The following is a 19500-nucleotide window of genomic DNA, read 5'->3' as shown; positions in this document are numbered from 1 at the left end:
TTAGAAACTTGACCCAACTGAAAAGAAGTAATAAATGGTGGACCTTGAAAATGACTTCAGGTTTTCTTACTGCGCAGAATATAGTCAAACACTGCTGTAGTTAAATATTTTACCCTTTGTTCCCCCTGCATGATCTACAATAATAATCTGCTTTTTGTTGATATTTACTGCTATGTTGCTGACAATTACCTGAAAGGGAAGTTGGGGTGCTTCACTGGGCTGGAGAAAGTTTAGCTAAATCAGAAAGCAGGTCTAATTAAGCAAGTGTATTCTATATATATTAAAGGCTATGTTGACTCACGCATGCATGATACATGTAAAACTCTAGCAAATGAGCCCTTGTTAACTGATTCCAGGATAAAGACAGTCTCTATTTTGTGCCTTTATACACTACCAAAGGTTCAACCTAAAATGGCAAAGGCATCAGGCCTTTGATATCCTTCCTCCAAAGTAGCAGCACTAGTTTCTTCTAGTTTAGAAAAGGCCTTTAACTCCACAAAAATTGGAAACAATTTTAAAAGGCTTTATTTGAAAAGACAGGAAGTTAGTACACCTTTTAACACCCTTGCATCAACTAACAAGCTTCTTTTAAGATGGTGGTTTTGTAGACTTAATGTTGCTTCTGTTTGCATATTCTTTCAAAAACTGGTTTACTAATTTAATCAATTTTCAAGTTAAAAGTTAATGATATCTCCTGACATGTTTTTTCTCATCTGTGTTTTCTTAATTTTTCATCAAGAAATAGGGCAACATTCCAAACCAAGATCAATAAAAACAGTCAATTTACTTGTCAGTATTATATGACATTTTGAGGAATACTGATTAGGACAATATAGTTATGAGTCTCAATTCTCTATAAACTATACCATCAAAGAATCTGTATTTTTGTCTTTTATTAGTGGGAAGTGAGATTTAAATAATATGCAATGCCATAAAAATGTATTTGAAAGTATAAACTTAACTTTAACAAATATAGATCTAATATCACAGATGTGTATTTGATATAAATTCTTAGAAACAATGTTTGGTCAGGTCTCCTTTTAATATTACTTCCCTTTTGATGTGGTTTTTTGCAGCATTTAGACTTGCTTGCTATTTTCCATAGAAGATAACACTAACTAAGCTTTTTTATTTCCCCCTGCATGTATGTTTGCTCATAATTGTTCTTAGTTTTTTTGCCAGTTGTGCTCTTGGTTCACATGGTATTGCTGTACCAGAACTCTTACAAACACCATGGAAACTGTTCTCACTGTAATTGCTCTTTTCTACTACCCTTTGGAAGGGTCAAAGTCTATGAACAGGTGAGATATATTGCTGTTAATATACAAAATTCTAAAGCATGCTTTTGAAAAAATCTTAAATATCAACACATTGTAATGTCCAATGGACCCCTATTGTTTATGAAGGTTATTAGACCCACAAATTTTCAATTGATAACATTTATTATAGCAGGAAACAGATATACTTAAACTGGTAATTAAGAGGAGGTTAATAAAAAGACCGTTTAAAAGGTGTAGACAATGTTTAGAAAAGTCAATAAGGGGTTACCATAGTACACCAGAACTAGTCTCTGCAGGAAGTTTCTATTACCCCCTGGCCCCAAGGAGCAAGGAGAGGAAATGTTACGGAGCTGAAACTTTGAGAGGGCCCCAACAGGAGACAGGCACAGCCAGCCTTTAGCCATTGCAAGGAGAGAGCTGGGAGAATAAAATACCATGACTTAACTCTTCTGTCCTTCAGTTAGCCAAAGCCAATTAAAAAGCAAAATAGCCCATTGATAGAGTCCATACGGGTCAGCCTCCCTGCACATGGAGTAGGTGAAGCGTGGAGGAGAACAGGTCTAGAAGGGCAACTAGAAAGTATATGGACCTAATTTGGGTATGTGCGTAGAAACTAGGGAAGCAAATGCCAGCCAAGGGAACAACGTGACCAAAAGCATAAAGCCGTAAAGGGGCGTCATTGTAGTCTGGGCAGCTTGTCCAGAGTAGCTAATGTGTGGTAGGATGCATGGGAGAACAGCAGAGTAAGGGATGAAGCTGAAAAGGGACTTTGCCCTTCTCCAGAATTGGAACTCTATTCTATAGGTTGTAGAAGCCCTTGGAGGCTTTTGAGAAGCATGGCATAATCATATCTGATTTAGAAAGAATTCTCTTGTAGTAGCTAAATTATATTGAGGATATAATGAAAGGGAGAAAGCCAGAAATTGAGTCTGGTTAAGAAGCCAGTGTCCCTTCTCATATTAAAAGGTGGTTGCAAGGATGACATTAAGCAAGATCATTTCTCAATTAGACGCTTGACTGAGAGAATAGGCATTCAGTTAAATTATCTATATGATGAGAACTTTATCACAAGGCAAAAAGTGAAAATAAGGAAAATAGGCATCTTAGGCTTGTGGCCAGGCCTAGAAGAAAATTACAGAATATCTTAGCCACACAAATGAATTAGAAGGTTATGCAGAATGCAAGGTAGTTTTGAGGAATGGGCTGTTTTCTTATGCCTTTATAGCCCAGCCTGTGAATCCCTGTTTTTAGGGATCCATCATTTTGAGGCTTAGCCATTCTCTCTGTCTGCTTCTATTTTCATTACCAACTGCCCCGTTTCCTGTGTATCTCACATTCACTTTGAGAGACTCTGATTAGGTTTGTTAAATGTCATTGTCCTTATTTGGACATAGCTTTCACACTGGCCAGCCTTAGATTGGCTGCCTGATTCAGTCAGGAGAGTCATGGGGTATAAACGACCACTATATAAGCATTCGTTCCATGACAGGTACTATTCCTGGCTTGACATTAAATAAAATTTTTCAAACTCCTTTAAAAATGCAAGTATTATAAATGAAAGATTTAAGGGTGGTATGAGAATATCTCAGCATTGATTTCTATTAAAGTGTATAGCTTAGGACCTATTGCAAAGTAAGTTGCTCAATAAGTATTAATGATAACAATGATGTTATTATTAAGTAAAGGAATATTTCTGGGCAATAAAAAAAAAAAACAAGACGACGATGACTATGAAAAGATTCCAGGCAAATGACAGGACTTGATGTGAAATGATGGCAGTGGGAATGGGAGAGAAACAAAGTGGATGTAAAGATGAGAAGTTGCTATTTAAGGAGACTGAGAACTTGAGTGATACTATTAATTTACATAGTAGACACTTACCTGTTTTAGGGAAGGTTATGAGGCTTATTTGAGACACTTTGATTTTGAAGGCCACTAAGCTATCTGTGTAGAAATATTCAGAAAGGAGTAAGAAGTCCTCGTCTGAAAATTTGGAGTAAGGTTAGGACTAGATTAAATTATCCATAATCTCCTTTTGCTACTCATTGAAAGAAGTCCTAATAGTAAAAATCCAGGTTTCTATCCATGATCATATAGGTTTTATAGCAGGCTTTTATCAGTTATATATTTTTCAGTTGAATAAAATTAGCAGCTTACTTTCAAAACAAAATCATATGGACTCAGAAACCCCTCATGCCTTGGCTGGTTTTGCTCAGTGGATAAAGCATCAGCCTGAGGACTGAAGGGTCCCAGGTTCAATTCCAGTCAAGGCGTGTACCTCGGTTGCAGGCTCAGTCCCCCGCCTGGTTGGGGTTGTGTGGGAGGCAACCAATCAATGTGTCTCTCAAATTGATATTTCTTTCTCTATGTCTCTCTCCCTTCCCTTCCACTCTCTCTAGAAATCAATGGGAAAATATCCTCGGGTGAGGATTAAGAAAAAAAGAAGCCCATCATAGCCTAAATAATCCTAATGTTTCTTTAAATGCATTTGATTTCTTTCTTAGAAAATGGTTTTGTGTGACTTTTATATCCTATGAGAGATTTGATCATTTTTTCATCAGGAAAGCAACTGGCAGAGTTCTATGGCTAAAAGCTAGTACACCTGTCAGCAACACAACCAACATTAAAACATAAAATAATTGCTTATTTCAAAATACGAGAATTGGGATATTAGAGCTGGAAAAGACATAGATTTTAACCTCTTTTTATGGATGAGAAAAATCAAGAGCCAGAAAGTATACGTTACTTTCCTAAGTTCACATAGCTGTTTATACCAAAAGGAAAATGCTCTCATTTAAAGAAAAAAGGTGATATCACAGAACTTCTAAACTCACTTCTAGTTGTCTTGACAATACATTTTCCTTATTTACAGTGTCAAGTACTCATCCCTGGTGGCACTTGCCTTCATAATTCGCCCCACAGCAGTCATTCCATGGATACCTCTGCTCTTCAGACATTTCTGGCAAGCACAGAGAAAGCTTGATCTTATTCTACATCAGTTTTTACCTGTTGGGTAAGTATTGCTACAATCCATCTATTAATTTTAATAACCTGCAAATTATATATTGCAAATAAGATTTTATATCTTTGAGTCAATTATGATATCTTCTAATGTCAATGAGAATTGTCAGACCAAGGAAACAGAATTATTTCCAAATTTATATTGTAATACTTAATGATTCTGATTAACTCTAAGTATTTTAATTTGCTTAAATGAATAAGAATCTGCAATTTTTCTTAGAACTTTCCTATACTTTATTTCCTAAATATTTCTCAGATACATTTTAGGAGATACTTGATTCTTTTACATTTGTACAGGGCTGTGTGATTTATAATGGCATTCTCATATTACCTCATGATTTTCAAAATTCTTAGATCTAGGCAAGTGTAGGTGTTTTTGTTTTGTGGAAGAAACACGGGGTTGGCAAATTAAAAATGCATTAACCAGCCCTAGCCGGTTTGGCTTAGTGGATAGAGCATCGGCCTGCGGACTGGAGTCCTGGGTTCAATTCCAGTCAAGGCTCAATCCCCAGCCCTGGTTGGGCACGTGAGGGAGGCACCCAAGCGATGTTTCTCTCTCACTCCCCTTCCACTCTCTCTAAAACTCAATGGAAAAAATATTCTCAGGTGATAATTAACAACAGAAAGTTAGGATAGTAGTCAGCCTTTGGGATGGGAGTGGAGATTGACTGGTTGGAGGGATGAGGGGGCCTACTGATGCTCTGTATTTTGCTCTCTATGACAGTTACACAGTCGTGTTCATATAGAGATGGCTCACAAAGCCTTATTCTCATAGTGTACTTTTCTGTATATACGTTTGTAGTAGGCAGCCTCTGAGATTGCCCCCACTAATCCCATCCTGATATTAATGCTCTTGTATAACACCCTTGTCTTGAGCAGGAGGTAGACATTTTGACTTAATTCTAACAAACAGAAATGGCAGAAGGGTGTCCCTTCCACGATTGGGTTATAAATATTGACTGTGGCTTCCATCTTGGGTACCCGTCTCACTCTCTCAGCTGGCTCATGTGGGGGAGCCACTTGAGGCAGTCTTAAGGAGGGGGGTCACATGTGGGAGCCTGAGCTCTGCCAGCAACCATGTGAGTGTGCTTGGAAGCAAATCTCTCCATTACCCCCCATCAAGCCTTTAGATGAAATTATACCCCTAGCCAACACCTTGAGAGACCTTGAGCTAGAAGCACCCAGCTAAGCTGTACCTGACTGGATTCTTGACTCAAAGAAACTGTGAGATAATAAATGTTCATAGTTTTAAGTTGCCAAGTTTTGGGGTAACTTGTTATTCAGCAGTAGATCATGCAGTGTTTATTACTTTTTAAAACTTTATTTAAATGCAGCTTATGTAATGAAAGATCTTTGAAAATGTGTAAATCCATATTCAGTATGTGAAACTAAAGCATTTTTAAAGTGGTTTTTTTGAAATGGCCTTGATGTATGGCATTTGCAAAGCCATATGCCAATATGGATTTTCAGTGAGTTCAGAATATTAATCATCCCTTTTGTTTTTCAGATTTGTCACTTTGAGTTGGTCTCTGATAATTGATCGTATATTTTTTGGTCAAGTAAGTCAAATATATTAAACTATTTTCATTTATTATACAAAAAGTTCAACCTGATTTTTTAATTCATGAATATTTGGGAACATTTAAATGATATGGGTTACATTAAAAAAAAAAAGAGACTGCTAGCATATCTTTGGTTCAATTTGTTATGCTTTCTATATAACAGAATTGTGTATTCCTAATTGAAGTTCAAGAGAGTCCAAGGTATTTTTGTCAGGTTTGTAGCAATAAAAGTTTAATTTATTAAAATTATTTTAGTTGTCTTGAAGGTAATCATTCAAAATTCAAATTAACCAGAATATTCTTCAAGCATTTGGTTTGACATTTTAATCTCACGACTGTAGGTTTTTTCTAAGTTCCCTGTTTTTAAGTCACTTATGGGCTCTGGAATTAGATTGCCACAGTTTGAAGCCTAAGCCCTCATTAGCCTTGTGAACTTGGACAAGCAGTGTGAGTGAGCTTGGAAGCAAACCACCTTTCTTACTAGTTTCTTTATCTGGAAATAATTGTGGTCCCTGTCTCATAACATTGGAAGATTAAATGAGATACTGCATTTATGATGCTTATAATGGGGCCTGGCACAAGTGAGCACCTAATGTTAGCTGTTGTTGCTGTTGTTTATTTTCTGCTTTGTGCCGTAATTCCACTTGTAATATTTTCAAAGCTTTATCTTACTAGGTAATATGTGATGTAAGGTACTAGAATAAAATTTTTAATGTGGGTACCCCACATATACACTCTGATAAAAAATAAATTTTATAAAGTACTTTTGTTGGTGTTAATCCTCACCCAAGGTTATTTTTCCATTGATTATTAGAGTGGAAGGGAGGGGGAGAGACACACAGAGAGAAACATTGATGTGAGAGAGACATATAGATTGGTTGCCTTCTGCACTCGCCTGCCCTGGGCCTGGGATTGAACCTGCAACCCAGGCACTGCCCTTCAGTCCATGGGCCAACACTCTGTCCACTGGCCAAACTGGCTAGGGTGATAAAAATTATTTTTAAGTGTTCTCTTTAGCTTTAATTCTATGTAAAACTTAACACTGTCAAAATTGGAATATTTCATACTTTCTTGAATCTCAGAAACCTAGTATTTTACAAATGAATAAAGAACACACTAACAACATAAAAAAATGCTTTCATATGGTCATTAATAAAATTATTAGTGTAAACTATTGTTTGGTTTTTAGATCATTCCTGATTTAATGTCAAGATTCTTCCAGATACCCTAATGCCAAAGATTCAAACTTGGCACTAACACATTTCTGTTTCTCTTTCCTTCAACTATGCCAGTGGACTCTGGTTCAATATAATTTTTTGAAATTTAACGTGCTGCAGAATTTGGGGACATTTTATGGTTCTCATCCATGGCATTGGTACTTCAGTCAAGGATTTCCAGTTGTTTTGGGTACTCACCTACCCTTCTTTATTCATGGCTGCTTTCTAGCCCCAAAGAGGTACCGGATACTTTTGGTGACTGTACTGTGGACACTTCTGATTTATAGGTAAGATTTTATTTATTCAAATAGTTAATTTTGATGATGTTACCAAGGAATTAAATTCTTCAAGAAGTAAACTGTTATCTTTTAGAGACGTATTAACTATTAGGGTTTGGTAATTGGGATTATTTAGCAGAAAAGGTAGTAATTATGTTGGACTCAGAATGAATACTTCTGCTATGTATAGTTTACTTAAGAATTATGTTCAACTTTTAATAAGCTGAACAAATTTCATTTGCTCTTAGAAATACTAAAATTTTAAATATTAAAGGACCAGAAAAATAATATTTTAAAATGAAAATGTATGCATCTTTCTTCCAAATTTGAGTAATGACTTGGATTGGCAATAGAAATCCCTTTTTTAGAATGTAATTGTACTCTGGACATTGACATCAAATGTTAGGATTACTTTTAACACATCATCACCTTATAAGTAAAAAAAACAAGATTCCTAAAGCATGAAATTCAGTCTCAGTACTGAGAACAGGTCATGTTAATTATATTCCATTTTAAATACATAAATTTCTCAAAGTATTGTGTAATATGAGAAAATATTTTAATTTTTTTTTTTTTATTATAGCATGTTGAGCCACAAAGAATTCAGGTTTATCTATCCAGTTTTACCATTCTGTATGGTGTTCTGTGGTAAGTATTTTTGTTCAATATAGAAAAAAATTACTTATATAGAAGTAGGTAAAAGACAGTAAGCTCTCATTAAAGCTCATTAAACTATAAAATATTTTCAACGAGGCTGAGAATTGCTTATTACAAAATAATTATGTTTCTGCAGTATTCTTTCTGCAGCCTAAATATCCCTTTTCCTGTGTCCTGTAAAGTGAGATAAAATCTTAAGGACTCAATATCCAAGTCATAAAGATCCAATATCCTTCTGGTGGTGATATTCCTGGCTGTTAGAAATCTTTCACTAAAAAAGTGATGGAATAATATGTCTATTTTAGAATAGCTACTTTCAGTTTATAGTTAAAACTACTAAGTTCTTTGTTTCATAAATTAAAATATATTTATAGCTGTTGAAACTAGTTTTTAATGCTTTTGATGCTTTAACACTCACTCTAATGCATATGTAATTTTAAAAGTGATTCCCACCTAATTCTTTTGTCCCTTTCTCCATTTTTTCCAGTAGGTTATTTGCAATATTTTTTTACATGTGACTTCTAAAGTTTTATATCATTCAGCTCTGGAAAACATGAATTTTCATATTTGTTGGCTTGGAAAAATTATGAATTGAAATTTTGCTAACTTTACATTTAATTCAGAATAAATGACTGTTGATTTCCTTCAAATATTACCAAAAATCACTGGCCTGGGGAGGGATGAGATGAGTAATCAACAGGGACTAGAGACAGGGCAAATACTGTCTAGAGAAGTTAATACTGTCAATCTTTTTACTTAAAAAAAGAACTCCAAAGAACGCACAGACTTAAACAGCCTTTTTTGACCGAGTAAACATCTCCTACAGATCTCAGATGCACTCTCTCCAATTTAAGTATTAAAAAACACTCTATTTATATATCTGGAGTACTGAAACCAAAGTTAATTTTTGTCATTACTTTTTTTTTTTTTTAATTCTCACCTGAGGACATGTTCATTGATTTTTTTAGAGAGATGGGAAGGATGGGGGGAGGCATGGATATGAAAAAGTGACATCAATCTGCTCCCTCCTGCACACACCCTGACCTGGGGCTGCGATGGTACCCCCAACCTAGGTATGTGTCCTTACTTGGAGTCGAACCTCCGACTTTTCAGTGTATGGGATGATGCTCCAACCAAGCCACCCGGCCAGGGCTATATCATTACTTTATGGTCTTGCTTTATATACAATGCAGGCACATATAAAAATATAGTTACCTAACTATATGCCAAGTCTTTTACGAATAGCGGGCCCATTTACCATAGCAAATTCGTTCATGAATCACTATTCATATTTTCTTTTTTTAAAGTTTCAGTTATAGTTAAATCAAGCTTGTTTTCTGCCTGGGTATTGTCAGACTATTGGAAGACAAATGTGTTTGTTGTTTAGTTTGGTTAATTTAGGAAGTTGTTTTAGTTTTCTTTTTATAATCTGAGTCTTCCCAGCATTTCACTTGTGTATCTTTAGGGAAAGACTGAGTTTTCTGAACCTCTTTCCCAGTCCAAAAGATGTCATCTTTAAAGTGTTAGGATCCCAGTAAATTCTTGTTCTCAGGCCCAAAGACTTAGATAAAATGCTGGTGAGGACTGAGCTTTCCTTGTAATGGACAAGAATTAGACTTTCTTCCATACTATGTCCACTCAGAAGGATTCCCTAAAGGACTGAGACACACCAAAACCCCTGACCTCCTCACAGGATATGATCTTTTCCTGCAGACACATACCTAAGGCTTTTGAGTGAGCCAAAAGATTCTGATTCTTAGAAGACTCATACTTCCATTAAGAGTTAAAACTCTTAACCCTTTGCGGTCGTTTGTCTACTCTCAGCCACCAAAGCTTTTTACCATTCCGGTCGTATGTCTGCACTCAGCCACCACAGCAAGGAACCGTATGAATCTTAACTCTATTCATTCATGTATCAGTTCATAATTTCTCTGAAAGCTCTTAAGTGTCTAAGCGACCTTGTCACGAACCAAAACATTGCCCCGACAAATCGGAGATATCGAAACTCAATATAAACAAACGCGGTCGTTCCACACTCGCCATGCAAAACACCGTGGCGAGTCAGTCGCCTTTTGAGAGTGAAGAAACTGACAAGCTTCGGAGATACTTCGCAGAATTTCAAATAAAGCTTTAAAAATTACGTTTAACTGTAATTGGGCATTCTCGCTTGTTAAGATATTTCCAAATAATACTCCAAAATGGCAAAAAGAAAGTTACCGAAAGAAGTGTACTGCGAATCTGAAAGTAACGGTGAAGAGTTTTATTTGGCACCTTGAATACTGACTCTGACGTAGAAAGTGATAACGTTTGTAGTGATTCTACTAGTAGTGACATAGTTCCAAAAAAGAATTAATAAATCTTGTTTATCCTTCATAATCTTGCATGTTATGTATCACTGCTCTTTCAATGGAAATTAATTCCGACCAGTACGACACCCATGTCCAAATTTAATACGACCGCAAAGGGTTAACTGCCAACAGGTCCCAACAATAGGACCAATGAAGTAGTGAACTCACCTTGACAGTTTTTGGAACGATGTCAGACAACAGTTCTCTTTGGAGTTCTTGATGTTTGAGTCTTTTGAAACTACCTGAAATCTTGAGTTATACTGTACTTCAGATATGAGTTTTATTCTATTCTTTTGTGACCTATTTTGTGTGTTTTTTGTTAATCCTTACCTTAAGATATTTTTTCACGGATTTTTTAGAGAGAGTGGGGGGGGAGAGACAGAGAAACATCTTTGGGACCATGGCCAGGGATTGAGCCTGCAACCAAGGTACATGCCCTTGACCAGGTCGAACCTAGGCCCCTTTAGTCCTCAGTCTAACGCTCGTCCACTGAGCCAAACTGGCCAGAGCCTGTGCTATTTTAACCTGATTTATATAAACATGACACCTCTGTTGGCAATTGCTGTATAACAAGCCACCTTAAAATTTAGTGGCTTAGCCCGACTGGTGTGGCTCAGTGGTTGAGGGTCGATCCATGAACTAGGAGGTCACAGTTCGATTCCCGGTCAGGACACATGCCTGGGTTGTGGGCTTGATCCTCAGTAAGGTGAGTGCAAAAGGCAGCTGATCAATGATTCTCTCATCACCAAAAGGTTGTCAGTTGATTCCTGGTCAGGGCATGTCTGGGTTGCAGGCTTGATCCCCAGTAGAGGGCGTGCAGGAGGCAGCTGACCTATGTTTCACTCTCACATCATATCATGGTTTCCCTCCCTCCCTCTCTAAAAATATCTGGAAAAAAAAATAGTGGCTTAAAGCTCCACTTATTTTTACTTACTATACTAGTAGTTCAGCTGGGCAGTTCTCGTCTCCACTGAGTTCACATATACAAATGTAATCAGCTGCAGATGGGGTACACACAGCTCTATTGATCTAGGTGGGCTCTCACGTTTGGGGTTCAGCAGACTGTAAGCTAAGGCACCTCAGCTCTTCTGTGTGCGCTCACTCTCCAGCAGGCTACCTAGGGCTTGTTCACTTGGGGTAGGCAGGGCTCCAAGGGAAGGAACAAAAGTGTACAAGGCCCTTGAGGTGCAAGCATGGAACTGTTGCTTCCACCACAGTCCCAAAGCCCAGGCAGATTCTCAAGATGAGAAATAAATTTCAGGCTTGTGTAGGGACTGGACACAGGAAGAGGAATAATTGGAGCCATTTTTTTCCAATCTGCAATAACTTTTCTTCTCTAGTTTGAGTTTCCCTCAGTCCTATCCAAAAATGACTCAAGCCTGGAAAACATATCTTCTGTAATTGCCTCTGATCCTTACTGACCTGTATAACCTTGTGCCTCAGTTTCCTTTCCTTAAAATAAAGTTGCCACTAGTCTAATAGCACTGAAATTCTTAGACTGAACCTGTCATTTGTGCTGGTGTTTCCAGCACCTGCTATCCATGCTGGGCTGGGTGTCTGTTTAACGTTTTCACCAGAGTAGCCAGTGCAGACTTGCTTGTCTCTTATTAGGCCACTTTTTTCCCATATGCTAATTTTTTTAATCAAAATTATGTAAGTGCATTGTTTCAAAGCCATAACAAAGCATTTTTTTTAAATGCTTCTGCCCTCTCTCCCATTTCCCCTCACCCGAGGCAGTCGCTTTTAGGTGGTTATTTTGTCATTTATCTCTAAATAAAATGCTAATAACACCCTTAAAGATCTTTGGTTTTGACTTTACCTCTTGACTTCTCACTATGGATGAAAATATAGCTTCTTTCCTTAGCAAAGTATAACATAAAATGTTGTATGCCTCCCTGTGTCCAGCACTCCATTATGGTTCTTTATGGTTCCAGGCCCATTCTCTTGTACATCCCTTTTCAGATTAAACCACCCTTTTTCTCATCCGAACACTGAAATCAAGTTGACTTACAGCTTTCCCAAGGAGTATTTAAAAATGAAAACATTAACTCAGAAATATCTGTAACTGGTAGAACTTGGTAATTTTTCTAAACATTGAGTTTTCCAGTAATTCTTGCCAAAGTGAGGATGCATCCTTGCTACCCCTCAGTGTTTGATGAGATCAGTAACGTACAGCCCCAAACTTTCCCATCCTCTTCATTACAATGAACCTCCTCAGTCATTACTGAAGAATGCAGATTAACACACTAAATATCCAAAACTTAAAATGTGATTGTGTATATCAAGATACATTATAATTGGTGATTAGGAAATATGGCTGAATTAAGAAGAAACCAATTAATGAGGCACCTTCTCATAGATTTGATTTTAGACTTTTTACCTTGGAGAGCAATCAACTGGAACATAAAAGATTTAGAATACTTTTTAAATAGTAGTCTGATGAGAGTCATTTGGTAAGAACCCAGTGTGTGTGTGCGTGTGTGAATATTTATTTATTTACTTACTTATTTATAGTCAGGTCTTTATTTAAGAATCTCATCTGCCAACTTAGCGTTTTCTACCAACATGGGGAGCAGAAACCTTCACAGGCTTCACAATCTTTTGCTTAGGTGCTGCCTTTGTGGGAGCCTTAGCAGCAGCCATTGCTGTCTTTTTAGATGCTTGCTTAGCCTTTTTTGCTTCCTTGGCAGCCCTGACAGCTTGTTCTCGCTGAGCTTTCCTAACTTTAGGCTTCTTGTTCCTCTTGGCCATTTTATCAGCAAGAGATGCACCAGTGATGGCCCTCTGGAATTTGACTGCATGGCGGGTTCTTTTCTTTTGAATTTCTCCCGACTGTCCCTTTTTGTACTTTCTTCTGTAGAGGACAGTCCAGTTTATCTGCCGAGGGTTCCTCTTGGAAAGGAATGCCGACCCGCATTTTGCATTAAGAAACTGGAAAACTTTCTCGTTGGTCCTGGCATAGCGCCGCCCGTGTCCGGGGTAGATCTTGTACCCACTGAAGCTGCAGAGCTCGACCTTCATGGCTGCGGCCACCGGAGAGCAGGAAAGAGGGTGAAAAGCCCCAGTGTATTTTTAATTATAAAAATACTCATGGTACAAAAAATGATAAACCATCAGGGTCATCATCTAATCATCTGGCCCCATCCCCCAGAGATAACTATCACTTTCTTATAAATTCTTCCAGAAATGTTCTACATACCTACTTTTAAATGTTTTGGTAGGCTCAGATAACAGGAGAAAATTAAGTATTCTGGGATGCTATTTAGCATTGAGTTAGCCACTATGTGAAATGAAGAGGCCTGTATTTTGACAGGTAATTCACATGGTTCATACTATGTCTTTGTTCTACTGGAAATTACATGAGGCTGGAAGATTTCTGTAAGTGGCTTTATAGGACAGAAAGAAAACGTGTGTTCCCAGAATCTTCAGTTATTGGAAGTAGGGATTTATATTTCAATTTAGGTAATGCTTACATTACAGAGTGATGACGAACTTTGTGAAGCTAGCTCATTTTAGTGACAACTGCATCTCCTCCTTACATGTATGTACAATTAAGTAGACTTACTGATGGTAGCTATCAAGATCTTGTTAATTACCTCTTTTAAATATTAAAGAAGCCATACTATGTCCCTATAAGAAAACCATGGATTCTGAGCTTCTCTTATGACTCAGTTTAGCATTCAAGCTGGTATCTTTCCTACTCTCCCTTTAGCAACATGGGGATGGTTTGAAGACCCTCAGTCATATTAGACTATTCTTTCTCTTCTTAAAGCTTTATTATTTCTCCAAATATGGAAATTCATTTCTCACTGGAAGGATCCATCATTCTAAAGTGAGCTAGCCTCAGAAAGTGAAATTGCCACCAAGTAATGTAAGCATGACCTAACTTAGAAGGTTACAATACTTAAGCTGGGAATACAAGCACATTATCTTCCTGCATTCGCTGCAGAATGCCATTTTTACCACCTTGTATTCACCATCTTGTATTCTACTTTGTACCAGTTGCCCAAGCTACTGTATCCCTAATGCCATAGTTTTTGATAACACTTTTAATGATCATAGTGAACAAATTGTTAATGAGTGAACCACTTTAGAGGCCCATGGTACATTTATTTGAACATTCCTGAGGGCAAGTAAGGCTGTGAAATTTGAGCCCACTAAGTAGAAAGCACGTCACTTTCAAGTTGTATTCAATAGTCTGCTCTATCTGTGGCTGGAATTATTACAGATGGCAGAACTTTTGGAACCCTATTTCCATTGTAACAAAGATAGTTCTAGTTCTCATCCTCTTTAGTAGGTTCCTCATTTTACCATTTCAAACATCTTACAAATTTGAGTTTTAAATGAAGGTTTGGGGGTTCTTCATCTGGCTATGTTTTTTATCACCATTCTTCGTAATGTTCTTTGGATAATCGCAGAGTTATTTCAAACAGTACTAGGTGAAATGATGTGACAGTCCAACTACTGAATGAAGTGAACCAGAAGTAATGTTATCTAAATTATTCACAGAACAAAACTGAGCACTTCAGATTTTTTGCCCAACTTTGATTTCATCAATCCTTCCTAGGCCACCTTTGTTAGTTGTGGTTAAATGGAAACAGCTCTAAATTCATTTTATTCATGTTCAGGATAAGACCGCTGATAGCAGTCAGCTAGGTAATGGTCATAGAAAACTGTGTGTTGGCCCCAGTGAGAATTAGTGCTAAAATTTCAGGCAGGCCACAGACTGGATCCTGGATACCCAAATTCCAAAACAACTATTATCTATTCTGTGAAGACAATGTATGTGGAGTATGAAACCTAATGTCAAGGAACTTTACTAATAAGATTATTCTTTTTGCCCTAGCCGGTTTGGCTTAGTGGATAGAGCATCGGCCTGTGGACTGAAGGGTCTCAGGTTCGATTCCGGTCAAGGGCACACCCAGTAGGGGGCATGCAGGAGGCAACCGATCAATGATTCTAATCATTGATGTTTCTATCTCTCCCTCTCCTCTCCTCTCTGAAATCAATAAAAATATATTACAAAAAAAAAAGATTATTCTTTTCTAGTGCAATGGCCTGTTCTTTGATGGTATTTTCAACAGATTCTAATGTGCTCATTATCAGTGGCTGTTGCTAGAGAGGACTGTGGGAGGGAGACAGGGCCTTTTAATTTATCCTTGTTTGTTCTACCAGGTTTTTTTGACACATAAAAAAAAGGGAAATTGGCCCACCCAGCATGGTTCAGTGGTTTAGTGCAGACCTATGAACCAGAAGGCTGCAGTTCTGGTCAGGGCACGTGCCCAGGTTGTGGGCTCAGTCCCCAGTAGGGGGCATGCAGAAGGCAGCTGATCAATGATTCTATTTACTTAGCAACTACTATGTACCAGGACAGGCACCGGACAGACCTTTTTTACTAATACTTGAAAAAGGTACCGTTATCCCATTTGCAGATGGATAAACTAATGCTCAACAAAGTAAAGCAATTTGTGCCAGAGTCAGAATTCAAATCTGGGTCTGCTGGACACTCTGGCCATAATTTTTCAATTATATTTCAATTCCTTTTTCTATAAAGAGGTTAAGACCGAGATCACAACGGACAATGACAGTGAATTGTCAATTATAAAGGTGACCTACTGGTTATATATAACTTGTATGTCCATGACAGCATTACAGCTGTGCTACTTCCACAAAAGATTATAAAACATGTCATGTCTATCTTCATACAGGGTATTCACTAAACCACCTGAAAATGTGGAAGAAACCAGCTCTAAGTTTCCTGTTTTTATCAAATATGCTCCTTGCCCTCTATACTGGTTTAGTTCATCAAAGAGGTACTCTTGATGTCATGACTCATATTCAAGAACTCGGATACAACAATCTCAATAAATCTGCAGCTTCAGTATTTGTAATGATGCCTTGCCACTCTACTCCTTTTTATAGGTAATAAAAGTTGCTCCACTACATGCAATCATTAAGAAAATGAAACTACTTTAAAATTCCTTTCAGGTTCTGGAATTAGGAATTTAAATTAATTGATCACTGATCAAATGATTATAAAAAATTTGAAACTCCATATTTATTCACCGAATTTTAAAAAGCATTTGTCAATTAAAATCATACACCACTTTTAACTTCAATATCCTTTTTAAAAATTTTAAACAATTTAGATTTAAGTAATCAGATTCAAATATAATATAAATTTTATATAGGTTATTTGCTGGTATTCTTAGTAAAAAAATTATCACTGACTTTATCACAAATCTTTGTGATACATATATCATATCATATATATATATATATATAATTTTAATCTCAAAACACTGGCTTCTAGTCCAGATTTACTATGGACGACTGTCCTGGTCTTAAACCAATCAGTCTTTTTAAACTCTGGATATCAGTTGTCTCACCTATAAAAGTTAGCAAATTCAATTAGATGATATCCTAATTCTTGAATTAGTGTTTCTGGGAATATAACAATAACATTGTCCTAACTCTGCAGTACATTTAAAGACATACGTTTAGCCCAATGCGTGTTATTTCAGGAAGGTGTACTAGTTACTAATTGCCTAATTGTACAAGGGCAAACAGCTTTTCTGCAGGAAATTCTACACCTATTTAACTTAATCTTAATCTGGCTTTAAACAATCTTAAATTAATTTTCCATGTGCACAGTCAACTTATCAATGTTATCTTTTTAAGGTAATTTATCATTTTTTAATACTCTACTTAAGTCAAGCATTTATACACAATTTGGAAAATTAGGATTACCTAGCAAAAGTGCACAGGTTAGATGTAAGACCCAAATATCCCTTCAACCTCAGCTTCCCCTACTATATAAGGAAGACTAAAGGTGAAAGAGGGACCTTCACCGCCCTTCCTGCTCACATTAGTGGCAACACTGCAGAGAACAGGCATTCTAGAGATACCAAGTTGCTTTCCATACATAGTTGCGATGTTTGATGTCATCAAGTTCTCATCAGAGGCTTTTTCAAAGTACGCAATGCAGTAAAAAAACTCTGATGTCTACTTTGGAATATAAGGCTGCCAGCTGTTTCTGCTTTGCCCATCTTCTCCAAAATTATAAGAGTCATGAAGTATTAGGTCTTGTGTGAATTTACTTTGTATGCATTTCATAAATAAAATAAACCTCTATCATATATTTATTTTTATTAATTTTTCCTAAGGCAAAGTTATAAACCTGCTTTTTGCATGGTTCAAGTAATTGGCATTAACTTGTCATAATTCATCAGTCCATCTTCTTTATACATTCTCTAGTCTTTCTAGGCCACAGTAAAACCATTACTTATTTGGATGTTAACCAGTGAACATACATTGCTCTCTAATACTAACTCTTACAAAGGTGCTACTGCACAGGTACATGGTGTGAAAATCATATTCTCCAACTTTGAGAAAACTGCATTAAAGGCTTGCTTCTTCACCTAAATTGGAACCCAATATAGATTCAGATTTCACATTTTGTTATGTAAACACGATATATCTTAAGAGCAATTTGAAAACTTCCACAATAACTTTCTTTTCATAGCCATGTCCACCACCCACTTCCGATGAGATTTCTCCAGTGTCCCCCAGACCTAACTGGAAAAAGTCAGTATCTTGATGAAGCAGATGTATTTTATCAAAATCCCTTAAGCTGGTTGTATAAAGAGTTTCACAACAATTCAACGTTGCCTACTTACTTGATCATTTTCAACGTTTTGGAAGAGGTAAGAAAACATGAAAAAAGGGAAAAACAGTACTTTTATTTCACCTGAAGTTTAGTAAACGCTCACGGAATTAGACAACATAATTTTTATGGTCCTTTTTTAACCCCTATAATTTTGTAATTGGCCTTTTCCCTAGACAAAATCAGCTCCAGTTCTATGTATATCAAGGTATATACATTACTCACCATGATTTAAGAAACTGCATTGTTTTATTAAGTAGTACAGGCGCAAATCAGAATAAGTCATTCTAAAATTCTTGAAACAGTACTGAGCAAAATGTAGCCTTTATTTACTTGAACATTTATTTCTAGGAAATCAGTGCTTTCCTAATTTCAAGAAACTATGAGAGAACTGCTATTTTCTTCCACACTCACTTGCCAGAGGGTCGAACCGGAAGTCACATATACATCTATGAACGGAAGTTAAAAGGGAAACTCTATAGAAGATGAAATTCTGAACTGTTTTTAGATCTTTCCCAGAGAAAAAGACACTGCTCGGTAAAAATATTCAGATGCTGCTTAAATACACTAGTAAACTCTGGGTAAGATTCATGGAACTAGCAAAACACCTCTGAACTGCTCTACCAAATATTACTACTGAGGAAATGTACGAAAATTATCACAAAATATAAAATTGTATTAATATAATGCCCAGATTTTAAATAAAGACCTTTAGTTTTCCTCATGTTGTAGTTTTATTGTTTCTTCCACAATATTCAGATGTGCAAGAAATTTCACAAGAGAACAAGTCAGCAAGCTCTTAAGAAGGCAGCAAATTCTTCACAAGTCTACGGGCTCTTGAACCCACAAAAAGACAAGAAGCAAGAGTAAAATTATAAAATGTTAAGAAATTTTATCACAATGTACTTTTTTCAAGCTCAACTGCAAATTTCACACAAATATCAGTGTTAATTACACTTTGTCATGTATGACTTGAGCTTGCTTTAAGCTCATACACTGAAAGGAAGTCTCATTTCATGCACAGAACCTGTTGCATGCCTGGCTTCCTTAACAGAACTATAGTTGAACATTTCCAGTGCCAAAAAATATTCAGCAAAGCTACACAGGAAAATGCAGGTTAGTAAGCTTTTGCTTGATGCTTCTGAGTAATATATAGTCATCAAACAGATACTTAGAAATGATAAAAAGACATTATCTTGATCATTTCATCCTAGTTTCAACACAAACATTGTAGAAAGCATCCGTATTTGCTAGTTTTCTAATTTAACTTAATCCTGATGGTCAATATTTAGGATCAAAAGGTAACTGCCCCAATTCTATTTCGACATTTGCCATGTGTCTTCCATTAGTGCGATCATATTTATGCCATTTACCTTCCCTCTTATAAGGTTGTGGCTGAGGATGCTTCTGCTCTTGTTTTCGATGTCTGGAGTTTTCAATATTTACCGTACGTTTCTTTTTATCTGGCCGA

The 19500-nt window shown here is 36.7% G+C and overlaps 2 protein-coding genes across 6 annotated transcripts in view; one reads left to right on the top strand and one right to left on the bottom strand.

Annotated features, from left to right (window-relative positions):
- PIGB (phosphatidylinositol glycan anchor biosynthesis class B) overlaps positions 1-18780 on the top strand; it is a 27688-nt gene extending 8908 nt beyond the window's left edge. Inside the window, exons 5-12 of one of the 2 annotated variants that reach the window (XM_070422289.1) lie at positions 1183-1301; positions 4153-4293; positions 5809-5860; positions 7156-7367; positions 7942-8006; positions 16072-16285; positions 17889-18069; positions 18381-18780. In XM_070422289.1, the coding sequence (XP_070278390.1) occupies positions 1183-1301; positions 4153-4293; positions 5809-5860; positions 7156-7367; positions 7942-8006; positions 16072-16285; positions 17889-18069; positions 18381-18518 (1122 nt within the window). In that variant the 3' untranslated portion in view covers positions 18519-18780. Of the gene's footprint in view, positions 1-1170; positions 1302-4152; positions 4294-5808; positions 5861-7155; positions 7368-7941; positions 8007-16071; positions 16286-17888; positions 18070-18380 lie in introns of both variants that reach the window. The other variant, XM_070422278.1, reaches the window with a different exon arrangement.
- The window catches only part of CCPG1 (cell cycle progression 1), a 49708-nt gene continuing 43062 nt past the window's right edge, over positions 12855-19500 (bottom strand). Inside the window, exons 10-11 of one of the 4 annotated variants that reach the window (XM_070422241.1) lie at positions 19403-19500; positions 12855-13386 (exon numbers count right to left, since the gene is read on the bottom strand). In XM_070422241.1, coding sequence (XP_070278342.1) covers positions 12911-13386; positions 19403-19500 — 574 coding nt within the window. In that variant the 3' untranslated portion in view covers positions 12855-12910. Of the gene's footprint in view, positions 13387-18337 lie in introns of those variants that run through there. The other 3 variants (XM_070422250.1, XM_070422261.1, XM_070422267.1) reach the window with 3 other exon arrangements.

Source organism: Myotis yumanensis, unplaced genomic scaffold, assembly GCF_028538775.1.
Source record: "Myotis yumanensis isolate MYYU_CA2020_CCGP unplaced genomic scaffold, mMyoYum1.0.hap1 SCAF_1, whole genome shotgun sequence".
Lineage (NCBI taxonomy): Eukaryota > Metazoa > Chordata > Mammalia > Chiroptera > Vespertilionidae > Myotis > Myotis yumanensis.
Note: the sequence above shows the minus strand (reverse complement) of the source record. Positions and strands in the feature narration are given on the sequence as shown.